This window comes from Opisthocomus hoazin, chromosome 8 (assembly GCF_030867145.1).
Source record: "Opisthocomus hoazin isolate bOpiHoa1 chromosome 8, bOpiHoa1.hap1, whole genome shotgun sequence".
Lineage (NCBI taxonomy): Eukaryota > Metazoa > Chordata > Aves > Opisthocomiformes > Opisthocomidae > Opisthocomus > Opisthocomus hoazin.
Window position 1 is genome coordinate 25,070,576 of NC_134421.1, and position 21,630 is coordinate 25,092,205.

Consider the following 21,630-nt stretch of genomic DNA (forward strand, 5'->3'; position numbering starts at 1 on the left):
ATCTCCTCTATGCCTAATCTGGGACCGACAGTTTGAGAAAAGATTTGCCCTCCAGTTATTTTCTGCTCTTGATTTTAATGTCTGAGCAGAGAGAGGCAGACTAATTGATAGCCTCTCTTTTTCAGCTGATGTTCGCCTCTGTAGAGCTTTGTCTGCTATCTTTCCCTTCTCCTCTGTAGACAGATTTCTTTCATGGTAAGCTAGCAATAATTTTGCTTGACCGGTATTTCCTTTTAGTATGCTGAGTCTAGCAGATGTAAGTAAAATTCAAGCCCCTATAGTCAGAACCTAGAGTTTTTAAACAGTGTATGAAATACAGAGATATATCTAGTTATATGAGTATATAAGATACAGACTTTTTTCTTACTTTTTAGTTCTGTCTACTGTGATGCTAGAAAACATAACTGAATTTCAGAGATAAAAAGACTTTCTGTATAAACTTGCAAAATGTAAACCAGAAAATCTCAGAGTTGAAAATGAGTTGCTAGTTAATAATGTGAATGCTCCTTTCTAAACTAGTGTTTTCTTAAAGGCTGTTTAATAATGTACTAAATGCACATTGCTTGACCCAGTATGTCATACTGTACATGCTTAAGCATTTGTTGTTTGCATTAGTCACACAAATTTCTAGTGCTACCAGTCTATTTTCATCTCTGTATCTAATCACCTACACTTTTCCAGTGCTTAGTTTGGTTCTTTTCCTGTACTCTGACAATGTACCCACCATTCAAGCTGCAGACACCAAATCTTGACATGAACCAAAACTGGGTGGTTGGTGTCTAAACTAGCAGTCTCCTGTGGCTCACTTTGCAATTCAGAAGGTGGATCCCAGGGCAACTTTTCATATCCTGCTCTTGATTAAGTAACTGGAGGGCCACATTTTAGTCTCAGCATGTGTGCACCTCCTTGTGAGGTGAATGGAGTTACTTGTGTACATAAAAGACTAGGATTGGGGCTCTTCCATATAAAATGTAAAAACCTATCAAGAAATGGTAGCAGAAAAATAACACACAGCTAGACTTCAAGGTACAAGGGTTTGATCTTACTGAAGTCAGCGTGACCTTTCCAGACAGACATTAGAAGTGAAGTCAGGCTTATTTTGTTAAATTAACCTCCCTCAAGAGGCCTCATTTTGGTCATTCATTAGCGGCAAGGCAAAGTGTCTGTCTGCAGTTGGTGGGATGTGTCTGATGGAACTTCAGTAAATGCAAAAAGTGACAGATATATTGTCTTCCAAAGAATTATTTATGTTACAAAATAAGACCTTTAAAAATTGATAAACCCCAAACTTTGAAATGCGGGAAAGAGTAAATTCTCTACAAATGACAAAGAGAACTAGCATTGGAACTGTTCAACACAGCTGTTTCAGAAATTGGAGGAGCATCCTTGTGGTCAAAAATTTCCTGTGAGCTTTTGTATGAAGTGCACTTCATGTACACAATACCTGTTCTGCTATTTAAGATGCTGTTATCTAAGTGGTGCATAGAAGTGCTCTTGCGAATAATGTTGCCATGAAGATAGTTTTCTGTTATAAATCTGTGTTCACTAATGAGAACATCTGTAATTACAGAAGAAGCACTTGGCTTCATTAGCAGCTCCAGCCTGCAAGGGATCAGCATAGCACTGACATCATTGCTATCTCTTCTAATTGGCTTTATTCTGGGAGCTATATACTGGAAGGTAAGAAATATTGCATTTAATTGTTTGCATAGTGGTATTACATTTCTTAGCTATGGGGAGGCAGGAAGAACGGAACCATTCTGCATTAGAAAGCAAGGCACATCTCTTTTGATCTTCTCTGACCTATGTGACACACAAATGTAAATATGTTGTCAAATTCTTGAATTCCACAAAGTGCAAATTCTGTCTTACCAGCATGATAGCTGGGTAACTGGAAATTAAAAACATGGGATTCCCCCAATTTCCCAATTCTTCTCTTATACGTTGAGAAGAGGATTCTTTTGGTTTTGCCCCTTGTGCCCCTGCTTACAATACAAAGGCTTTGATAGTAAAATTATACCAGCAGCAGATGTATGTTAGAGGGCAAGATTTGGCCTATATTTTGCTAGGTGACTTTGATATTGAAAATCTGAAGCAAACTGAAACATACAATTGTTCAGGGAGTTGTTAAAGAAAGCTTTAGAATATTTATATTTAATGCATTTTCTTCCTAGAAAACACATCCCAAATCCAGATCAGAAAGTGGTGAAACTACACAGTGTCGTGACTGTCAAGAGGAAAATGAGATAAGGTATATGGTTTCACTTTATGTATGTACATACAAATCTAAGCTTATCTTTGACAGCTACTTCCTGAAGGTTGCTCTCTAGCCCTAAGACAAACACAAAAAAGCCCTAACACAAGGTCTTACTGCAGAGGTAAAATGTGTGCTTGGGGTGTGTCCTTTAGAAGCTTCTAGTTGAAATGTAAAAATTGATATGGAGGAGATTTCTGTATACAAAATTTTATGAAGGGGACATTACCTTTACATTATCTGTCCTTACTCCCACTGTGAGAAAGGATTGCTGACACCTATAGTGGAAGCAACAAAAAAAAGTGAATTTTGTTATTTGCTGTGCGGTGTATAGCTAGGTTGATATTATGTAAATAAACAGAAAACAGTGTTTTCCTGGCTGTGCTCCTAAATCCTTCTAAATATTTTTCACATTAACATTTTTTATGTTCCTTCACTTTTTTGCATTCCCCAGGCATAGTGTATATAAGCATCTATGTTTTCCGGGTGTTTTTGATGTTCATAGAAAGTTAATGAGAGCTCATTCAAATTCTGATAAATTCCTAGGTTTGTCCTGAAATGATTCACAGCTCTGTTCATGCTTAAACACTGCTTTGTCTGATTTTTAAACAGAAAAAATTCTGTGTAACTCGGTCAACCAAATATACCTTAGAATTAACAGCTGAAGACATTCAAAGCTGCTTGGGCATGACTTGGACAAAGAAGTCTATGAAATTCATAAAAGGGCTTAGAGATATTTTAATTTAGAATAGTTCATGCTAAAGCACTTTGAGAGTATTGTTCAACCTCATATTTCAGGGTGTTTGGTCAAATTTTAACTGTGAGTTCAGGGAAAGATGTGATGCAGGTGGCAGGAGAACACACCTTATCCCGTAGGCTGCTCACGCTGTGCGCAATGCCTGGTGCTACCCGCTGTTGAAGGCAGGAACAGGTGAGGTTCTGATGTAGCGGTTTGCTCACAGGAGCTGACTTTTTCAGTGTTTAAACCTTCTAGAATTAAAACAAAATTTCTTCATGTACAGTACATAGAATGGAAGACTTTGTATTCATCAAGTATATTAGTTGCTACAAATAACTCATCCTGCACCTCATCCTTGCAGGTATTAAAACTTGTGAAAGGGAATATGCATCTTCCTTTTAACTTCAAAGGAAATATGAAACATTGCTTTATAGGAAGAAATGCAGAAAGGGGAAACAATTAGTTAAATTCAAGAGATGGCCTTGACCAGAAATTTAAACAGGTTACGTTCTCCATCAGATGTCTTCTTAAATATATGCCGTGTTTTTTTTTTCTTCGCTCCTTCCTGAGAAATTTGTAATATTCATCTATAACTAGGAAGACATAATAGCAAACAATAATTCTGATACTTTGGGTTTCCTTTTATTGTAACTAACTGGTAAACCCTTCCATTTTCTTTCCTTGAAACACTAGCGTTGTAGTAACAGAGTACCTTTTTTTTCCTCAGTATGTTGCAGCAAAAAGAAAAGGAACATCTACAAGTGTAGCTGTTGTTTTTTCTCCCTCAACACTGTTACTGTTTCATGTACTGGTAAGTTGTTACAGTGGAGAGTCTTACTATAGGCTTAATAACTTTTGGCTGTTGAAATATGAAGTGATTCAGAGTCCATTTTGGGAAAAAAATAGAACAAAACTTGTTACCAGTAGGCTTCATTTGTACCCAAGATCTTTAGCAGCTAATGTAATTAATCATGTATCATTAATTTAGGCATTTGATTTTTAACCTGAATGTTACAAAATTAAATGTGCCGAAATTCCAAAATGAAGGACAGCTACGGCTGCTCCTTTTTGGCATGAGAACGCAATCCTTAAACTAGCAGGTGAGCGTAGGAGAACAGGCTGAGTAGAGCTGAGTTGCTATTAATTGTTGCTTACTCAGCACAGTTTGCAGTCTTCTGTAGCCTTGTCAGATACATCATTCTTGCTTTAGTATGTAAGAGTGAGCAGCAAAGGCAAGTGAGCTTTCCCAGTCCCAGCTGTCCTCTGCAGAACGGTGCATGTCTCTGGCAAGTGGATTCTTCCCGTAGAAGCTGTGCTGTGCTTAACCCACAGCATCTCTGGTGAGGGCCTGGGAGATTCAGGCAGTGCTGAATACTTCGTTTTTTATCGTGAATGGAAAGAGCAGCATAAGACTGTAACAGGCAATCCGGGGTTTGCAGTTCATCCTGTAGTGGTCACTCAGGTGTATTCCAGTGTTAATTGTGATCAATTTAACTACAACTTGAGAGATTTCCAGTCTCCTTAACTGCTATGTTCTAACATCTGCTTACTGAGAAGGGAAATCATCACTGCAGTGGACAAGTTGTTTGATTTCTCCAAAGATGTAAACTCAGTTTACTACTGGCCTGTCCAGATGACTTCAAAGGGAAGTTTGCTGCCAGAGATTGCCAGATACAATAATGCACAAACAGAACAGTACTGTAAAACCGTGAGAGTTGTTTCATCACCATAAATGGCATCAGTGAGCTTTTGCAGGCTGGTGTGTTCTTGGACCAGGAACGTGCATCTTATAACAATAATTTTTCTTTCAGAATAAAGGAATATCTATGCAAGTGTCACTGAGTGTATTTCCGAAATTCTAAGAAAAAAATGTCTATGTTATATGTCTGTGGAAAGCTCTACTGTTTAGTAATACAGAGAGGAAAACTAATCAGCAAAATTATAATTTCTGTTTTTCTCTTCAGGCAGGTAACAGTTCCATGTTCGCTTCATAAATGAAGCAGCTTTAAGCACATTCATATTCCTTCTGGAGTGACAGACTGAGTCTGCATCTGTTGTTGCTGCCCATGACTCCATAGACATGATATAGAAATGAGGAAATTTGTGTTTGTTACTGTGAAACCAACACTGATTGAACAACGACTAGAAGAGTGTGCACTTAGCAGGACTGTATCTTACGTGAATATCTACCTTGTATGGCATTTGGGGATTTTTAATTGCAGCTGACTCTGGCAAACAAAGTACATGTCCTGAGCAAAAAGCATCTTGAAAATGCCTCCAACTATGTGTAATCGTTGAAACTCATAAATACCTTTACATCCTTAATTTAAGTTTAAGTTCTGTGTCCTCTACCTTACCTTGGTGTCTTCAGGTGGAGTTCTCCGAACTGAAAGAAAACGCAGAAGTGGATACAGATAACATACTCTTCAATATTGTATATAAAACTTGAAAACAAAACCATGCCATGGACCTGTGTTCTAGCCTTTTACTTATAAGGAGCTGTGTTTATGCCTAGCAAAGGTCATGTATACAGCAACATGTAGTCTTTGTAAGGTGCCAGGTGGCTGGTTGCCCACCCCAGAAAGCCTCAAGAATTCGTCAGAGTTGGTGGTCTCTGTTCAGGAGAAGCAAATGCTGGATGAATAACAAAATAAACAGGAGGTGAATGTACCTCATGGAGCTTCGAAGCATTAAGACAAACTGCTGGGTATGTGAACACTGGTGAAATTTCCAGCCATGCCAAGGGAAGGGAAAGTAAAGAGTCTGAATTGCGTTCAAACATCAGAACAAAGACAAACCCATGAAATGCATTTTAAATGCTGAAGGTGCATGCCATTAATACTGTTTCTTTAAATGTATAGCATAGAAAATCTGAAAGATCCTGAGAGTGTATTTAGCTTTTATTTACATCAGCTGTAATTAATGTTTGCATTGCGTTTTAAGTGATTAGTAAGCTTTGATATCCTGGCATTCTCGACTCTTAATTCTCTCAAAACAAAAGAGAAAAGCTTTGTTTCCCACTTGTCTTCTGCATCTATTGCTGTTATAGCATCCGTGGAATCTGTACAGGACTGCTGTACAGATATAAATTTTCAAGTAAATCCTGAAAATACCATGGTGAAAGTTACAAGTTTAATTGTGCATCTTTTCATCTTGGCTTGTTCCAGATAATGGGTATGAATTATTTATGTGTATTAGGGGTTTGTGCTTCAGAAGGTAAAGATGGCTCACTTCAGATGACAGACTGACCAGGTCAGAAAGACAGCAAGAGCTGTAGTTTTAAGTAACCTGAAAACTTTAAAAAAAAAAAAAAAACAAAAACAAAAAAATAACAAAAAAAAAACAACCAAAAAAAACCACCAAAAAAAAAAAGAAAAACAACAACTTAAAAACAAAAGTTTTACAGAAAGTTAGAGTTCTCTTTAAAGTATGTAGTTACTTAATTTTTTTAAGAATTCTTGTGAAAATTTTGATCATCTGCTGAATTTTTCTGAGAACCATGCATAAAAATAATGACATACATATAATATATACGTGTGTGTGTGTGTGTGTGCGCGCGTGTATTATTGGTAAACCTGATTAACTGATTCCAATTTCATACTTACCAAAAAGAAAAAACCTCAAAACCTTAGTATGTTTGATGACAGAGCTTATTTGTGCAGGTAGCCACTCTGCTGGAGTTTTTGCCCTACTGAGATCAATGTTGAAATGTCTCGTGGATTCACTGAAACAAAGATTTGATCATGTGGAACTACTATTTATGCTGAGGCTTTTTTGCACATCCTGAGTGTCAGAAAAGGATCCTCAAGTCCTGCTCAGTTGGTATAAATTAGCATAGTTCCATTAATGCTAACAGAGCTTCAGGGTGTGCATCGTCTGAGGAACTTCTCTTAGACTAGATCAAAAGAATCTTAGTATGAGAATTATGCCTTCATTTTTATTCAGAAGATACTGGAGCACTCATCACTTAATGAGAAATAATCAAGGTTGCTCATCAGTTCTAAAAAGAAGAGCGTTCCAAATTTTAGCTCTGCAAAAATCCAACAATGTAATTCCCCACCTGCAGCTCAGTCTCATTTGATATTGCGTAGTTCTTTACTCACAGGGCCCTCAGACTTTGTTTCAAACTTATTTAAGAGTTACTCTGAAAGAAATGTCAGCATGACCTAACTGATAGGAAATTTGCACCTTGCTGGTAATGCAGAGAATAACTGCATATTGGTTTTGACAGAGCAGAAAATGGAAGCAATTATCCTTACACATTTTACAAAAACTTTGAATACTTCATGTTGCTATACAACATGTTCTCAAAGCAAGCTTATGCTTTGAAGTTTTACAGTATTTTTCTTAGATTGTTAAACAAAAATCTTGTATTTATTAATGTTTTTTGTTCATAAGAGTGTTAGTTTTCCTAAATGCGTTTTTTTCCAGAAAGCCAAATACACAATAATGTTGCACATTGGTGTGCCTCAAATTATACCTTGATATTCAAAATGCATGATGTTTTAGGCTTCTTAGTCTACTGTTCAATACTATAGAAAATATCCGTTATAAATTGAAACATACATTAAACCCAGATAGATTGCTGCAAAACATTCACCTTCCAAGAGTAGCATCTTAAAATAGTAGCTAAATCACTTTCAAATAATGTCAAATACTTTAGTCTCTTCCATGAATCAAGGCAAATTTAAGGTTACATGGCAACAGAAAGAAAATTCATATATAAATCTTACAACTTCACATCACAAACATTGTTCTTTGAATATACACCAAAGTAGTGTGACACAATGAGTCACAAGCATTGTTGGAGCTCATGGTTCTCCTCTTCGCTGCAACCCATTTTTAGTGATCTGAACAAAACATTGGGTGTTCTCAATGATTTTGCAAAGCAGAAGGTCAATTCTAGACATTTGTGATTACAGTGAATGGCATGGCACTTGGAAATGTGATCATGAAGTTATTTGAAAATTTCTGTGTCCAATTTGTCTGCCCACTGAGGAGGCTCTTACTTTGGATGTAGTGAAATTTTGGAAGACTACTGACTTGTGAGATATCTTTGAAATCAATGGAAATACAATGAGTTACTCTTAGTGGGAGCAGGAATGGCAGAAATAGTCCTTTAATTGCTTCTTTATCCAGTTGTAAGCTATTTAACTGCTGAAGAGTGATCAGATATTCAGTCTTCTTTTTTGGGTAGACAGAGCCCATGCATTAACATAGTTAGAAGATGAACACCCTTTCTCTTAAAATGAAATTGGGGAAAAGTGAGTGTTGTATTTTTAATGCGAAAGTCAACCAAATTTGTTTTTCAGATATCTGTGGTTTTGTGAGAAACTAACATTTGTAGGTTTCCTTTGGAGTAGTTGAACTTTGCATGCAATTAATAGTGGCCTTGTGAGAATAAAAAGCAGATAGTGATACACTGAGAAACTCAATGTGCTACTTTAGATGTGTGTTTACTTGAATAAATTAATGGTACTTATTTCATCACAAAGCCATTTTATAAGTAAGCTTATAAAATGTGCTATACTATGGAGTATGTGTACAACCTGCACATCTTTTAGATTCTGATCTTCACCAGCTCTGTTTTCTCTGTTGCTCTCTGTAATGTGCTGAAACTGTTCAGTACACACAATACAACTACTAAATTGAAAAGCTAACTTATATATAAAATACAGATATTTTGAGTTAGATTTACATTTAAGAATTATCCAACATTCTTCAGTTCAGGAATCTGGTTCGACTGTCTATTAAATGCACATCTACAGTAATGGTGGCATGTTGCTATTATGTTATCAAATTGATGGAACGCGGAAACTTCAGACTCTTTAGTGATAGAGACACAGACATTTGCTGGTTGTATCATGGGCAAATTCGTTTATTTAAATGTAAATGTCAGCACAGTGTTGCATAGTTACATTCTGACTGAAGGCAATCAACAAAGTTTATAAAATGTGATGTGTATGTATATATGTGTCCTCTTAAAGATAGATGTTTTCCCAGATCCTTTTTTATACAAGTTCAAATTTGGAATTTACATTATATACATATACTTTATTGTTATAAATAAAGATATTATGCACTGCCAAATAATTACTATATTGCATTGTCAGTCCCATTTAAGACCTTTTTTTAAGTCTGTCATCCTGTGTAAGATTTTTCTGCCAGAATGTATGCTGTTAGATGCAGACTGCTTCATAATGCATTTCATTTCTTAATCAAACATTGAAGTGTTGTGCCACCAAAGTATATGTCCTCATTATCAGCCTTCAGTGCTGATATTATTCAGTGCTGAAAATTATTCCAGCTTTAGAATTAAGTTTCTTGTAGCTCCTTATTGAGCTTAAATTTGTTTGTGCCCTGCTTTAGGCAGTGTTTTGCATTCCATTCTTGCTACTAGCCATGTAATGGGACTTTAATTTAGTTTGCCACTAAAAAATCTGGACGTTGTTGATTCATATCTTTTTCAGTTAGTGGCATTTACTAGCTCAAAAAATTATTACAAACAACAGGGTTTTTCAACTGAGACCAGAGCTTATCCCATAAGGATGGCATTTTTCCTTTCAGGTTTCAGCGGTTTATTGTGGCTTTTCAGTAAGAAACCCAGGACAGGGGATCAGGTTAAGAGGAAAAACTGAGCTGCTCAGGGAGCTCTGGCACCTCTCCACTCCTGAGAGAGAATGTCAGCCTAAGAGGAAGAGATAAGCCTGCTGAAGGTTTCACCGTACCTCAGAGAGAGGTAAGGAGCCTTGGAAGAAAGAGACACAAAGCTGCAGTAGGCAGATTTATGGGGTTTACAAATAGGAGTGAGGTACAGATAGGACTGATGAGAAAGAGCGGAGAGCAGGGTTAATGGGCTGGGTGGCAGATTTCAGGGTGTGAATGAGAGTGTGGCTGTTGTCTGTACACAGCAAGAAACGCAGAACTGATGGGTCTGAAGGCATCCACGGGGCAATTGAGCTCTGCACTGATTGTGTAGCAGAAGTCATGCCCTGAGGAGCAGCACTGGTTGGCTCAGGTGGATCAGAGGTACGATAGGCACTCAGTTCAGCTAGGGCTAGGTGAGATTCACATAGCTTCTGAGGTTGGAGATAGGCATACTTTGTGTGGAAAGTAGCGTTAATGTAATAAAAAGGAGGCAGACTTGATCTGGAAGTTCAGGAAGGCAGAATTAACAGCAGGGTACCTGGAAATGAGATGCGAGAGCTCTTAGCTAACCAAACAACTCTCGCTGAAGTCAGGAGCTGGTAATTGGTAATCTAGTTCAATGCCTAGATGGAGATCAGTGACAAGTGGTCTACCTCAGGGATATGTAGTGGGACCAATACTGTTTAAATCATCATCAGTGACATAACAGGATCGAGTGCACCATCAGCAAGTTTGCAGACAACAGCAAACTGAGTGGTGTGGTTCACACACCTGTGGGATGTGATGCCATCCAGAGGGACCTAGACAAGCTTGAGAAGTGGGCGTGTGTGAATTTCATGAGGTTCAATAAGACCGAGTGCAAGGTCCTACACATGGGTCAGGGCAATCCCTGGTATCAAGGCAGGCTGGGGGCTGAAGGGATTAAGAGCAGCTCTGCCTAGAAGGACTTGGGGATACTGATGGATGAAAAGCTGGACATGAGCCACCAATGTGCGCATGCAGCCCAGAAGGCCAACTGTATCCTGGGCTGCATCAAAAGCAGCGTGGCCAGCAGGGCGAGGAAGGTGATTATGCTCCCCTTACTCTGCTCTGATGAGATCCCCCTTGAAGTACTGTGCTCAGCTCTGGAGCCCTCAGCACAGGAAAGTCAGGAAGCTGTTGGAGCGGGTCCAGAGGAGGGCCACAAAAATAATCCGAGGGCTAGAGCACTTTCTCTATGAGGAAAGGCTGAGAGAGTTGGGGTCGTTCAGCCTGGAGAAGAGAAGGCTTCATGGAGACCTTTTAGCAGCCTTGCAGTACTTAAAGGGGGCTTGTAAGAAAGATGGGGACAGACTTTTTAGCAGGATCTGTAGTGATAGGACTAGGATAATTGTTGTAAACTAAAAGAGCATAGATTTATATTAGATGTAAGGAAGAAATTCTTTACCATGAAGGTGGTGAGGCACTGGAACAGGTTGCCCAGAGAGGAGGCCCCATCCCTGGAAACATTCAAGATCAGGTTCAACAGGGCTCTGAGCAACCTGGTCTAGTCGAAGATGTCCCAGCTCACTGTAGGGGGGTTAGACTAGATGACCTCTAAAGGTCCCTTCCAACCCAAAGCATTTTATGCTTCTATGATTCTATGAGTTGTAACATAGACAGATAGTGTAAAGGGTAAGACTGAAAATCTGGGAAAACGGATGTAACTCTTCAGCCAAAGAGACATGACCATAATGTTTTTGATAGTCTGACTTACAATTTTTGATGCCTTATATAATGCTGACTAACTACTCCCCACCATCATCACCACTTAATCTGGAGACTTAAGTGTGCTAAAGGATCGAGAGAAAAATTTACCTTCAGTTTTCAAATTTCGGTGCCTTCAAAATAATGAATAGAAACATCTCATTCCGTGGATAAAAACAAAGGCAATCCTTGTCCAGAGCATGGAGAACATTAATAATGGCATTTTCCTACTTCTGTCATGCAGAAAAACAATGCTTATTATAATAAACTACTGTTTCTTGATAGCAATACTTTTGAGGAGCTGAACACTTCTGTGAAATGACAGTATTTTAGATCAGCTGGATATATGCCCACTCCACATATACTCCATGTTACACTCCAGTGTAATTTTATTCCATGTTAACAAATATGCGTTACTAAACATATTTTTGCCCAAAGTTTCTGAATGGCAATACAGAAGAGGTTTTTAGTTTTAATGAGATGGGTGTTTCAGGATTTCGCACTACATTAACAACTTCTAGAACCACTTCCTTACCACTCCTGTAGTAATCCTGTAGCCGCAGATGATAAATTTTCTTCCAAAGTTCAAACATTACTGGAATGGATTAAATTTCTCAAGAACTATACTGAAGCACGTGACAAAATAATCAAGTTTTGTGCTGTTGTGCGCTTAAAGGGAATGATTATGTGCTGGTGCATTGTAGAAAATAAGGCTAAATTAAAGCAGACTGCCAAAATTGTGAACAGTGAGGAAATGGAAGTTTAGCCCACTTTTTCCTCTGTCATATCCTGAGAAAAGTTATTTCAACACATAACAGCAAAATTCCCAAATGCTATTATAGTTCCCCTGACTTGTGGCCTTTTCTGCAAGATCCCACGATAAGCAAGCAACAGACGTGAGCCTTGGGCTTCTGACCAGTCACAAAATACAGGAACAATTTTAATTCTTTTTTTGGCAAAGAAGATATTTTCTTGAGCTCATGGAAAAATATTCAACTGAGATCACAAAAGCCTTTTTGTTTGTCACCAATTCTGCTGTGCAGGATAATAGCATGATAGTAAAATTGGCCCAATTAGAGTAAAGAAGCTGCAGAGCAGAATGTATAGCTTTTGTCAGTTTAAGTGACTACCCCAAGTGACAAAATGTCATCTTAGAAATTTCACCTTGTCATCTCCTACATTGTGATTGACGATTATTAGGACCCCACAGGTTATTTAATCTGTCATGTACTTAGAGTTAAATATTTTAGACCTTCCTTTTTCTTGGCAATGCTGTCATCATTAACAAAACATGGAACAGCCTTCACCTTTAGAAATGATAAAATGGGGATGTGTCTCAAACCAATTAGTAGCATCAGTGAAGGCAGAGACATAGCATCTAAATCTTATGAATCGCATCCCCGAGAATAATTGAACTCATTCTTTGGAGCAATTATTTCTTTGCCAGGAGTTGAGAAGAAAGTACCGATCGACATGGTGGTACTGCTCAGCAGTCTGTTGTTAAGTCTCGTTTCATACAGTTCCAGAGGAATCCAATTGCCTCAGTCAGTAAGCACTGTGTTTTCTTTATTTTGTTTTAAATGCTTTAACCTTTGGATCAAACAAAGAGTTATGCAAATGAAAGATGCTCCTACATGCTATAATTGGGCACTGATTAAATTTCAAATGGAATCACTGATGTACAACAAAGTTTCAAGCAGGCATACTAATGTATCTCTAGCGTAGTGTGTGCATGTGTGTGGGATGGGGGGTGCTGGGGAGGTAGAGGAGGAAGCAGTGTTTGGATTTAGCAGACTTTACAGGTAACTACCATGGACTTCAATCATACGCCCTGAAGGAATGGCTACAGGTTACAGAATCTCTTCACAAATGCAACCCTTGGCAAGAGCAAGCATCAGGACTGCCAAGTCCCATGTGCTGATCAAAAGGCTCGCTGGGTGCCCCACCCTGTGCTGCGCTCCCCAGCCATCGGCAGATCAGCACCGTCACTCCTCCTGCTCCGTGTCTGCACGTGCCAGAACCACACGCACCTACCGCGTCCCTGGGGCCAGCTGTAATGTATCCACCTATATTTCTACATAGGCCACTAAGGTTATTTCACTGAGAGTCAAAATCTGGCTCCCGGTTTCATGACTCAAACAAGTCTTCTGCGTTTCAACCTGGACCATAGCTGGAAACTCTTCAAAGCTCCAGGTTTCCTCTCTTGTACACACACACCTTTCTGTCCTGTCGCTATCCAGTCCCTCCTTCAGCCCCCACCCCAACTCCCCATGCTCTCCTATTGAGTCATGCTCTGCAATTAAAGCCTCATGTATACCAGTTGCACTTAGCAGCCCTACCATTAGCAGTTTTTCTGTAGGCGAGAAACATTTGAGTTAGTATTTAGGAAGAAAATACTTCAAATTATTTAGCAAAAGATTGGACATCTGAAACTGTCCCAGATGGCTTGATCTCAAAAGTTGCTGCATTTGTAACTTGGATTAAGGGTGAGGTCACTAGGACCACCAGATGTGGATGTAGTACAGCTATAACTGGGGTACTGCTAGTCTGACTGCAAAGTGTACTGCACAGATGTATGCGTGCAGGCTACGAGCACAGAAACTCCCTGAGAGTTTTTCCTCAGACAAAACAACAAAAAAAGTTGTGCTACATAAAAATGTTAACTCTGTTTTCCCCTAAAAATATCTGCCCTCAGATGATTGTTTGTGCAATTGGTTCTCATAGGGTTCCTGTTGATGAAGCTGCCTGAACTGACTGACTGAATTCTAACCTCTCCTTTTTGTAAACCTCTTGTTGCTCTTGCTCAGACTGATTATAGCCTGAGCTCATTTTGCTGGGTTTTGTCTTGCTGCATCCCTACCTCCTGCGACCCTCGCCTCTCCAACCATGAGTGAACTCAAGCCCTGTGCTGTTCCAACCCCTGACTCCAAGTCTGTTACCAAACCTTGCTGTGTTGACTAAGGCTGAGGAGCAGTGTGTGTTTCCTGACCTGAGACATGCAGCGGACCTGGCCCAGCACCATCTGCACCTTTTTAGGGCCATCCAGTACCCACATTTGCGTGCTCTGACCAGTGAGACAGCAAGAGGGAAGCATACGGCCTTGAGGGGCAAACAGTGTCCACTGCCTCTTCACCCTGCACCAGCAGCACTGCACCACAGGCTGTGGAAGCCATGCTGTGCCTGTCTTAACTTCCCTCTGCCCTGGTCCCAGGAGCACAGCACTATGTTTTGCACAGCAGCCCAGATTCAAAGGGACAGAGGAGCACGGCCTTGCTCCCAGCCTGACGAGCAGGCAGTTGAGAAGCTCTTTATTTTATCGTCCGTCCTTCCCAGGCAAACACTTTAACAATTAAGCAATTGAGTAACAGGAGGAATATCCATCATTCTCCTTTCATGCAGTTAAATAAAAAAAAAAAAGAAAAAAGCGCAACATTTCTAAAGAAAATGTTAAGATAAGCAATGATGCAGGAAGTCAGTATAACTGAATGCAGCCCAAGATTGTGGTCAAATTTCCTAATGGTCTTGTAAAGATCATGTCTAAATACGACTGTGTCTTAAAAATAAAATACAAAATTTGACTTTTCTACATTTTTAACAGTGGAAAAATGGAATAACTCTGAGAAACTGTACATTAGCAAAAAGTTAAATAGCTTTCACAAAAATGGTAATGTTTAAAATTGTACTAAATCTGCCTAGCTCTGTATATAGTGACAGTAAGCAACCCAAAAAATTAAGAGAGCAGTATTGAAGAAACAAGTCATGTTGTACAGCAGCTCTGTACTCAAATGAGCATGTTTTCGTGGTTTGCAGGTCATTTATTTTTTTAGAAAAACTTATTTCCAGGTCTTGGAAATCTGTAACTTCTTTGGAAGGCCAGAATAAGCATAAAAGAAGAGGATAATGTAGCAAATTATTAATGCACATTAACCACTTAATTATAGGAAACTCTTGCATATAAATCATCGAATTTCACACAGGGATTCCTGAATTTAATCTGCCAGTTTATAATGGACTTCGAACATCACACATATCCTTTTAATCTGAACTGAAAGAGATATGAAAGCAAATTTATTATGCAGAAAACTATTATCTGTCATAATGTAAAAAATTAATTTCATTTCCACTTCAGATTTTTCTGTGTGGCTCTATAAAGTGATAACATTTCTCTAATAGGGACAAAGTTCAACTACAGGAGACAGAGGCAGACATCATATGATTCTGGCAATTAAATAAAGGATTTGGAATATCAGAACATGCCATCTAATTGATAAGATGTTGCTTGTCTTGGAAATGTAAAAATCTGTACAAGGTGGAAGAAGCAAAACAAGAAAACACAAGTTTTCTTCTTTGAAGGTGTAAGATATCCCTTCTGTTCACAACTGTTTTTATGACCTTACTCTGCTATATCAGTAAGGTACATAACTTGCTTTCAAAGCCACTGAATACATTTCTGACCTGAACTTCGTGACTGATTCTTCATGAGTTGTTTCCAGTCTTCTTCCAAGTTTCTTTCTGTATCAACACATGTTTTGGATCTTAGCACTTCTGGAAATCAACCACAGCTACAGCTCTACTAAAAAATTGTCTGCAAGAAGTCTCTAGAGTTTGTGTGTGTTCAGTTTCCCATCATTTATTACAGCTCCTCTGCCTTAGGTTACTGCTTTCATAGAAAAGCTGTCAGAACAGCTCAGGTAAGCATTTCTCACCCATTTTGATACAAAATCAACCAGGCCAATGTGAAACACTTTAAAAAACACTGTTATTTAATAAATAAAACTGAGGTTGGTGATAAAGCATTGCAAGGGTTGAGGACCTCTCTCATCACTCTTCCAGCTCTGAAGGGAGAGACAACATCCAGCAAAGGACTGCTAATGGACAACTGAAAATGTGAAGAATCACATCATGGAAGTCATCTGACTGCAGTCTGCTAGTAAAAATAAACTAACATGCCAACAGAGTGAGCTGGCAAATAACCCATCCAGAGAACAAGCTTGTTGACTGAGCATAGAAACACAAAAGCTGATACTTGATTTACCATATGATCTTCACAAACATCAAAGTGTAAGCTCCAGTTTTGAAGTTATTCCCTAGAAACTAGATTTACGACAATCAGGGAAATGAAACCCTCCCTTCTTGCCTAATTTCCAATTATAAGATGCACACTTTGTTCATTCCAGGCAGTCTTTCTCAATGACAGCCAGGACCTCAGAGCACCAGTGGGGCAAAAATAACCAAATCCACTGGCTGTTGCAGCTGGAAACACATATGGAAAAGAGTTTTAAAGTACTTTTTCTAAAACATTATTTCTCTGGGTTCAAAAAAACTTTTGAGTCAGTTGGTTTCTTTGCTGCAAGTACTGATGTGTAGAATTTACTTCCTGCTGTAATCTTGAGGATAAAGACTCAAGTTTTACCCTAGAAAAATAACATCTGTTACATTTTATCCACCCATTGGTAATATTTACTTTACTATGTACAAAACTGAATAGTGTCTAGAAAAATCTTCCGTTTAGAGTTCAGCCAAACATAGTAGCTGCATTGTTTATTCCAAGGACTATTGTACTTTTCCTTTTTCTTTTTTCTTCACAATATCTGGCAATTTTTTCTCTTAAGCTTAAGCCACTTCTGGTTGTTCCTCTCTTCAGCTCATATTTGACCTTTTCAGCCTACCTCTAGGAATAACAAACTAGAACATTTTGTCAAATGAAAGCTTTAAAAAAATACTAAAGTGTGTTCAGCAAAAAAAACTGTTAACCAATTTCTTGAAAGAAATAGTATTTAGTCTTATGTGGATCTAACTCAGGTTTAACATGTTAGGGTGGGTCTAAATAAACTTCATTATATTAAGTAGGTAGCATAACAAAGATACAAAAGATCAATAAGCCTCATTCATAGTAATAAAAGACAGGCATTTCAGCTTGTGAGAGATCACCTGTTTTCTTCCACCTACTTACAACTATCTGTAAGTTCTCCTCTCCTATATGTCTGGAAATATGAACTGAAACATTTCTTGCAGAAGTTCCTACTATGTCGTAAAGCTTTAAAATTGATCAATTTCTTCCTTTAGTATTTTAGGAAAACAAGCTAGAAGAATAGCCTAACCTCCTATCCAGTACAGAGTCAGCAATATCTTTGTCAGTCCTGAAGCAAGTCATTTTTACCTGCCAGTAATAAAGAGCCCATGGTCTCCCTGGGTCTATTAATTCAACTGAACATCAATCTTTACTCTAAAATAATGTCCTTGAGTGTCTCAATTATAGCTCCCTTGCTGCACTGTGTTACTTACTTCTCTAAAGAATAGAGAACAGAGAACAGACAATTTCCTTTCTCTCTTCAGAACCCTTCTATACATTTGAAGTCTATTAACTTGGTTCTTTTCAGCCTTTTTCAGATTAAACAACCCCACTTACTTCAGTCCTTTTTCACAGGCCATGTTTCCAGCAAGCTCCACCTACTGCTGTCCTCTGGACTCTCCAGATCTTGATCTTTATTCAAATATATCCAAAATGTGTTGTCTATAAATTAGTAGTTCATTCCTGAAGTGGCTGCTATTTGCAATAGGATGGAAGTATTTATTACTTCACTGCACTCGATCAGTAGATGCCAAAACACTAGAACAGAATCTCTCAGAAATCTTACTTTTCTCCAGTACAACACAGATATGAGTTAGCTCCTGTTGCTCTTCTATTTTACGGGTCAGAGTACTTTCTGTGAACTCTATGACCTTTTGAAGAACACAGCAGTAGGTGTTCCTGTTTATTTCTATTATTTAAAGTACTGTTATCCAAAATTTTGAAACATTTTTGTCTTACAACAAGCAGTGGTCCAGGACAAAAGAAGCTGGGATCTTTGCAAACAAGAAAATACCGAAACGAAACCAAAAAGTGAGTTCAGCCATATAGTGTCTTCAATCAACAAAATTAAGTTTCATATTGAAAGGCTCTCTTTTTTGAGTGTGTTATGATGAACTTAGGCATAGCCATTTCAGAATTGTTTTTCAGCTAGGAGGTCACTGTGAGCCTCAGCAGCCATACTGCAGTTTCTTCAAACTTTTAATAGCTGATGTGCTACTGAAGTTTTCTGTTAAGGTCCCATCATGCATATTGAACAGAAATATTCATAAGATGTTTTCCTCAGACTTTCTGAAAAATGGTAATTGTATGGGACTTTAAAAGATAAGCACTTTTCAGATAGTATAGCATTTCCCTGAAGAAGGAAATGACAATTCTGTCTCTGAAGGAAGATAAAAGTTTGCCTGCATGGTACTTGTTCCAGCATAGCTACTTCTGATTAAATACAGGAGTGGGCCTTCTAAATCTGAGCTAATACTGTCTGCTTCCAAATAGTTAACCCATTTTGAAAAGGGATTAAGGTCATTTCGTACAAACAGTATCATTTCCAGTCAGGATGTCCAACACCATGTACAAATTACCTGCATAATGGAGATAAAGAGGAAAAGTCTTTTTTGCTTTAATTTAAACACTGCTCTAATAGAAATTAATTTTACTGATAAACAAGTCACAAACCCAACCACATTCCTGGTGCAATATACATGCCAGCAATGGAAAAGTGTTGAAACCCATTAGACAAATGGGTTGCGCAAAGCTGGAAAATGTACATTATCTGGAAACTAATTATTCACCCAACTTTTTAATATATTTGCTTATGACAGGACTTTCTCGAAATATTTGTGTGTATTATTCAACCACCGTCAATAAATGCACATTACATAAGTTATATAGCAATTATGTCTCTAAATATCTGTTCATTTAAGTGAAAATGCTTACAACTTTTGGACTCCAGTCATTACAGCCATTCTAAGTCATGAGGTTTTATATATTTGGGAAAAAAATCAAAACAATAAAGAGCTCTCTGAGTCATATTGGAAGGAAACGAGCAGGTACTGGCATTTCAGCAGCAGACAGCTGCAGTGAAACCTATGTTTTCAGACGTAGGCTTTACACAGTTTCTCTCTTCCTTAGATGAAGAGTCACTCACTATCAAATGATAGCATCAGAATCTAGCACCCTTTGGAGCATTAGCCTATTCAAAGTGTATTAGAATTGTCTCCAGAAACATGGCTTTTATTACCAATGGACATGCATATGATCAGGATTGCTATTCAGGTAAAATCTCTCTAGCCAGTTCTGTGTCACAGGCCAAAAGCACAAAAGAAGCTCCTTTTGAGCAGAATTTAAATCACACCTAAGTATCATTCCATATTTGATTGGTCTCCTTTTCTCTGGGAAGCCACTTAAGTCCAATGCAATGTTGCAGATCGTTTTGTATTTTGCTTATCTGCCACCAAGCACCTGAAGTTGATTCAAGACATGGATGGGAGCGGTGTGGCAACAGAAGACTTGGCAAACAGGCTGGTGACCTCTCTAGATGTATGAAGTTCTTCATTGCCAGTCAAAAGGGTTAGACACAACAACTGTCTCAGAGATTATGGAAAAGTGCTGCCCGGGCCAGACACTGAGCAGGTCTGCAATTTCCTCTTTCCTATGACTTCTCAAGAATCTGGATGTCCTCTTTTTTTTCCCCATAGACCCACCCATGTTTTCCAGAAATGGTTGGGAAACAAGTAAATGCATCAAATGAAGGGAACTAGTGAAGCACAGACTACCTTAGCACAGGTCGGCACCTTCACTGTGGAGACCTACATGTGAGGGCCTCTTGTAAGGGCATCCCCAGTGGTGATGTATTTGTTCTTGTGCATAGTGGGGACATTATGCGAGGAATACTTCATCCTTCCGATCACCGCATTAAACTCAGTTTTCTCTGAATTCGTTTGCAGCCTGCTCTGTCTGTTTCTTTTTCTTCTCACCTAGTGAGGAGCTGCTATCTGTAGCAGTGACACGAGAACAATACTTTATGTAAATAACTTCCAAGTGGAGGTAGTCATTAATGCAGACAGTTCTGAAGGCAAGTGAAACAGCGTTTGGCAGCAAGCACCACTAATGAGACTGTCTCTTAGAATTGTAGTCTGATTCAGAACATGCCTTCCTGCCTTGCTTATTTTTTGCTTTTTTCCCTGGAATACAAACCCCCACACCATGGGGCTTTCTCCTGTTGCAGCAGAGATTATTTGGGAAGATGTTATTAGCTCCAGCTCAGAGAGGAGTTAAGGAGCAAGCAAGTGTAGGATTGAATGACAACACAGGGAGGAGGGAGGTGTTTGGTATCTATAGTCTGTAGGTTGCCAGCCTATGCAAAGTCAAACTCAAGCTTAAAGCTAGCTACATCCACAGCCACATGTGCATAGCTGCAGTGTTCAAAATTCGGATAGGCTTAGGTAAGTGCCAGCTTGCCCTTAATGAGTGGCCTGCTCCTCTCCTTCTGCCCCGGCACACACTCACCAAGACACACAAACCCAGCAGAGCACACTGGAGCATATTTCATCTGAACGTGCACAGTTCCATAAAACATTCTTGTGCAAATGCCACCTTCCAATGGCTGGACAAAATGGACTGGTCTCAACTGAAGGCGAAAAAAGCAGAGCTAAGTGTCTCATGTAAAGAATTTTAGCGGAGGATGAAAGAACAAGCTCTCCATTGTTGGAAGAGACACTGCAGAGTGCTTGGAGAGATGTGGATTATTTTGCTTTGATTTTTTTTCCTGTAGCACATTAGGAAAGCTGAAAGATTAGCTGGGAAGCAATGAAATATCTATTTTCTTAGGCATGTGTTACCACACATAAAAAAACCAGAGCCAGTAGCAGACCCATAAAAGGTGCAGTTCAGTCCCCGAAGTGGGAGAATTGGATGGTACATGCTCCCTTGTCCATGTTTTAACAACAGTATCAAATCAAAACCATGGGACAAGAATGTAGGTCGGAAGGGATGCCTGGAGATTGCCTGGTCCAACACTTGCCAACATTTAGCAGCTGTATCACCAATGTGATAGAAGGTATTCTAACCTTACAGAGAAGGTTAGAGTACATTTTGTTGTGGGAAATGGGAGTTTTAAGTGTATCACCTGAGTTGTATAGACAGGATAGCTACAAGGGGAAGGCACACCTAAATGATGCAAAGAACAAATGAACAACACAGTGGAGAAAGGAAGTGGAAAATGGAACGAGATGTAGGAAAAAATACAGAACTGTACTCACACTTTCTGAAGGGTACCATACCCACGCTATGTCTTTTCTTTAGGACCTGTTGCTCTCTGCCTCATAGTGTGTGGCCCTGCGCCCTTCATTAAATGAAATGAAATACACTCAGTAATTACATTCCTTCAGTTTAATAGGAAATTTGTTGTAATAT

General features: G+C 38.8%; 1 protein-coding gene across 2 annotated transcripts in view; it reads left to right on the forward strand.

The window, feature by feature from the left end:
• KITLG (KIT ligand) overlaps positions 1–11,162 on the forward strand; it is a 61,322-nt gene extending 50,160 nt beyond the window's left edge. Inside the window, exons 6-9 of one of the 2 annotated variants that reach the window (XM_075428885.1) lie at positions 1,571–1,680; positions 2,175–2,251; positions 3,721–3,804; positions 4,958–11,162. In XM_075428885.1, coding sequence (XP_075285000.1) covers positions 1,571–1,680; positions 2,175–2,251; positions 3,721–3,760 — 227 coding nt within the window. In that variant the 3' untranslated portion in view covers positions 3,761–3,804; positions 4,958–11,162. The remainder of the gene's footprint in view (positions 1–1,570; positions 1,681–2,174; positions 2,252–3,720; positions 3,805–4,957) is intronic. The other variant, XM_075428884.1, reaches the window with a different exon arrangement.
• Positions 11,163–21,630: the final 10,468 nt, after the last annotated feature.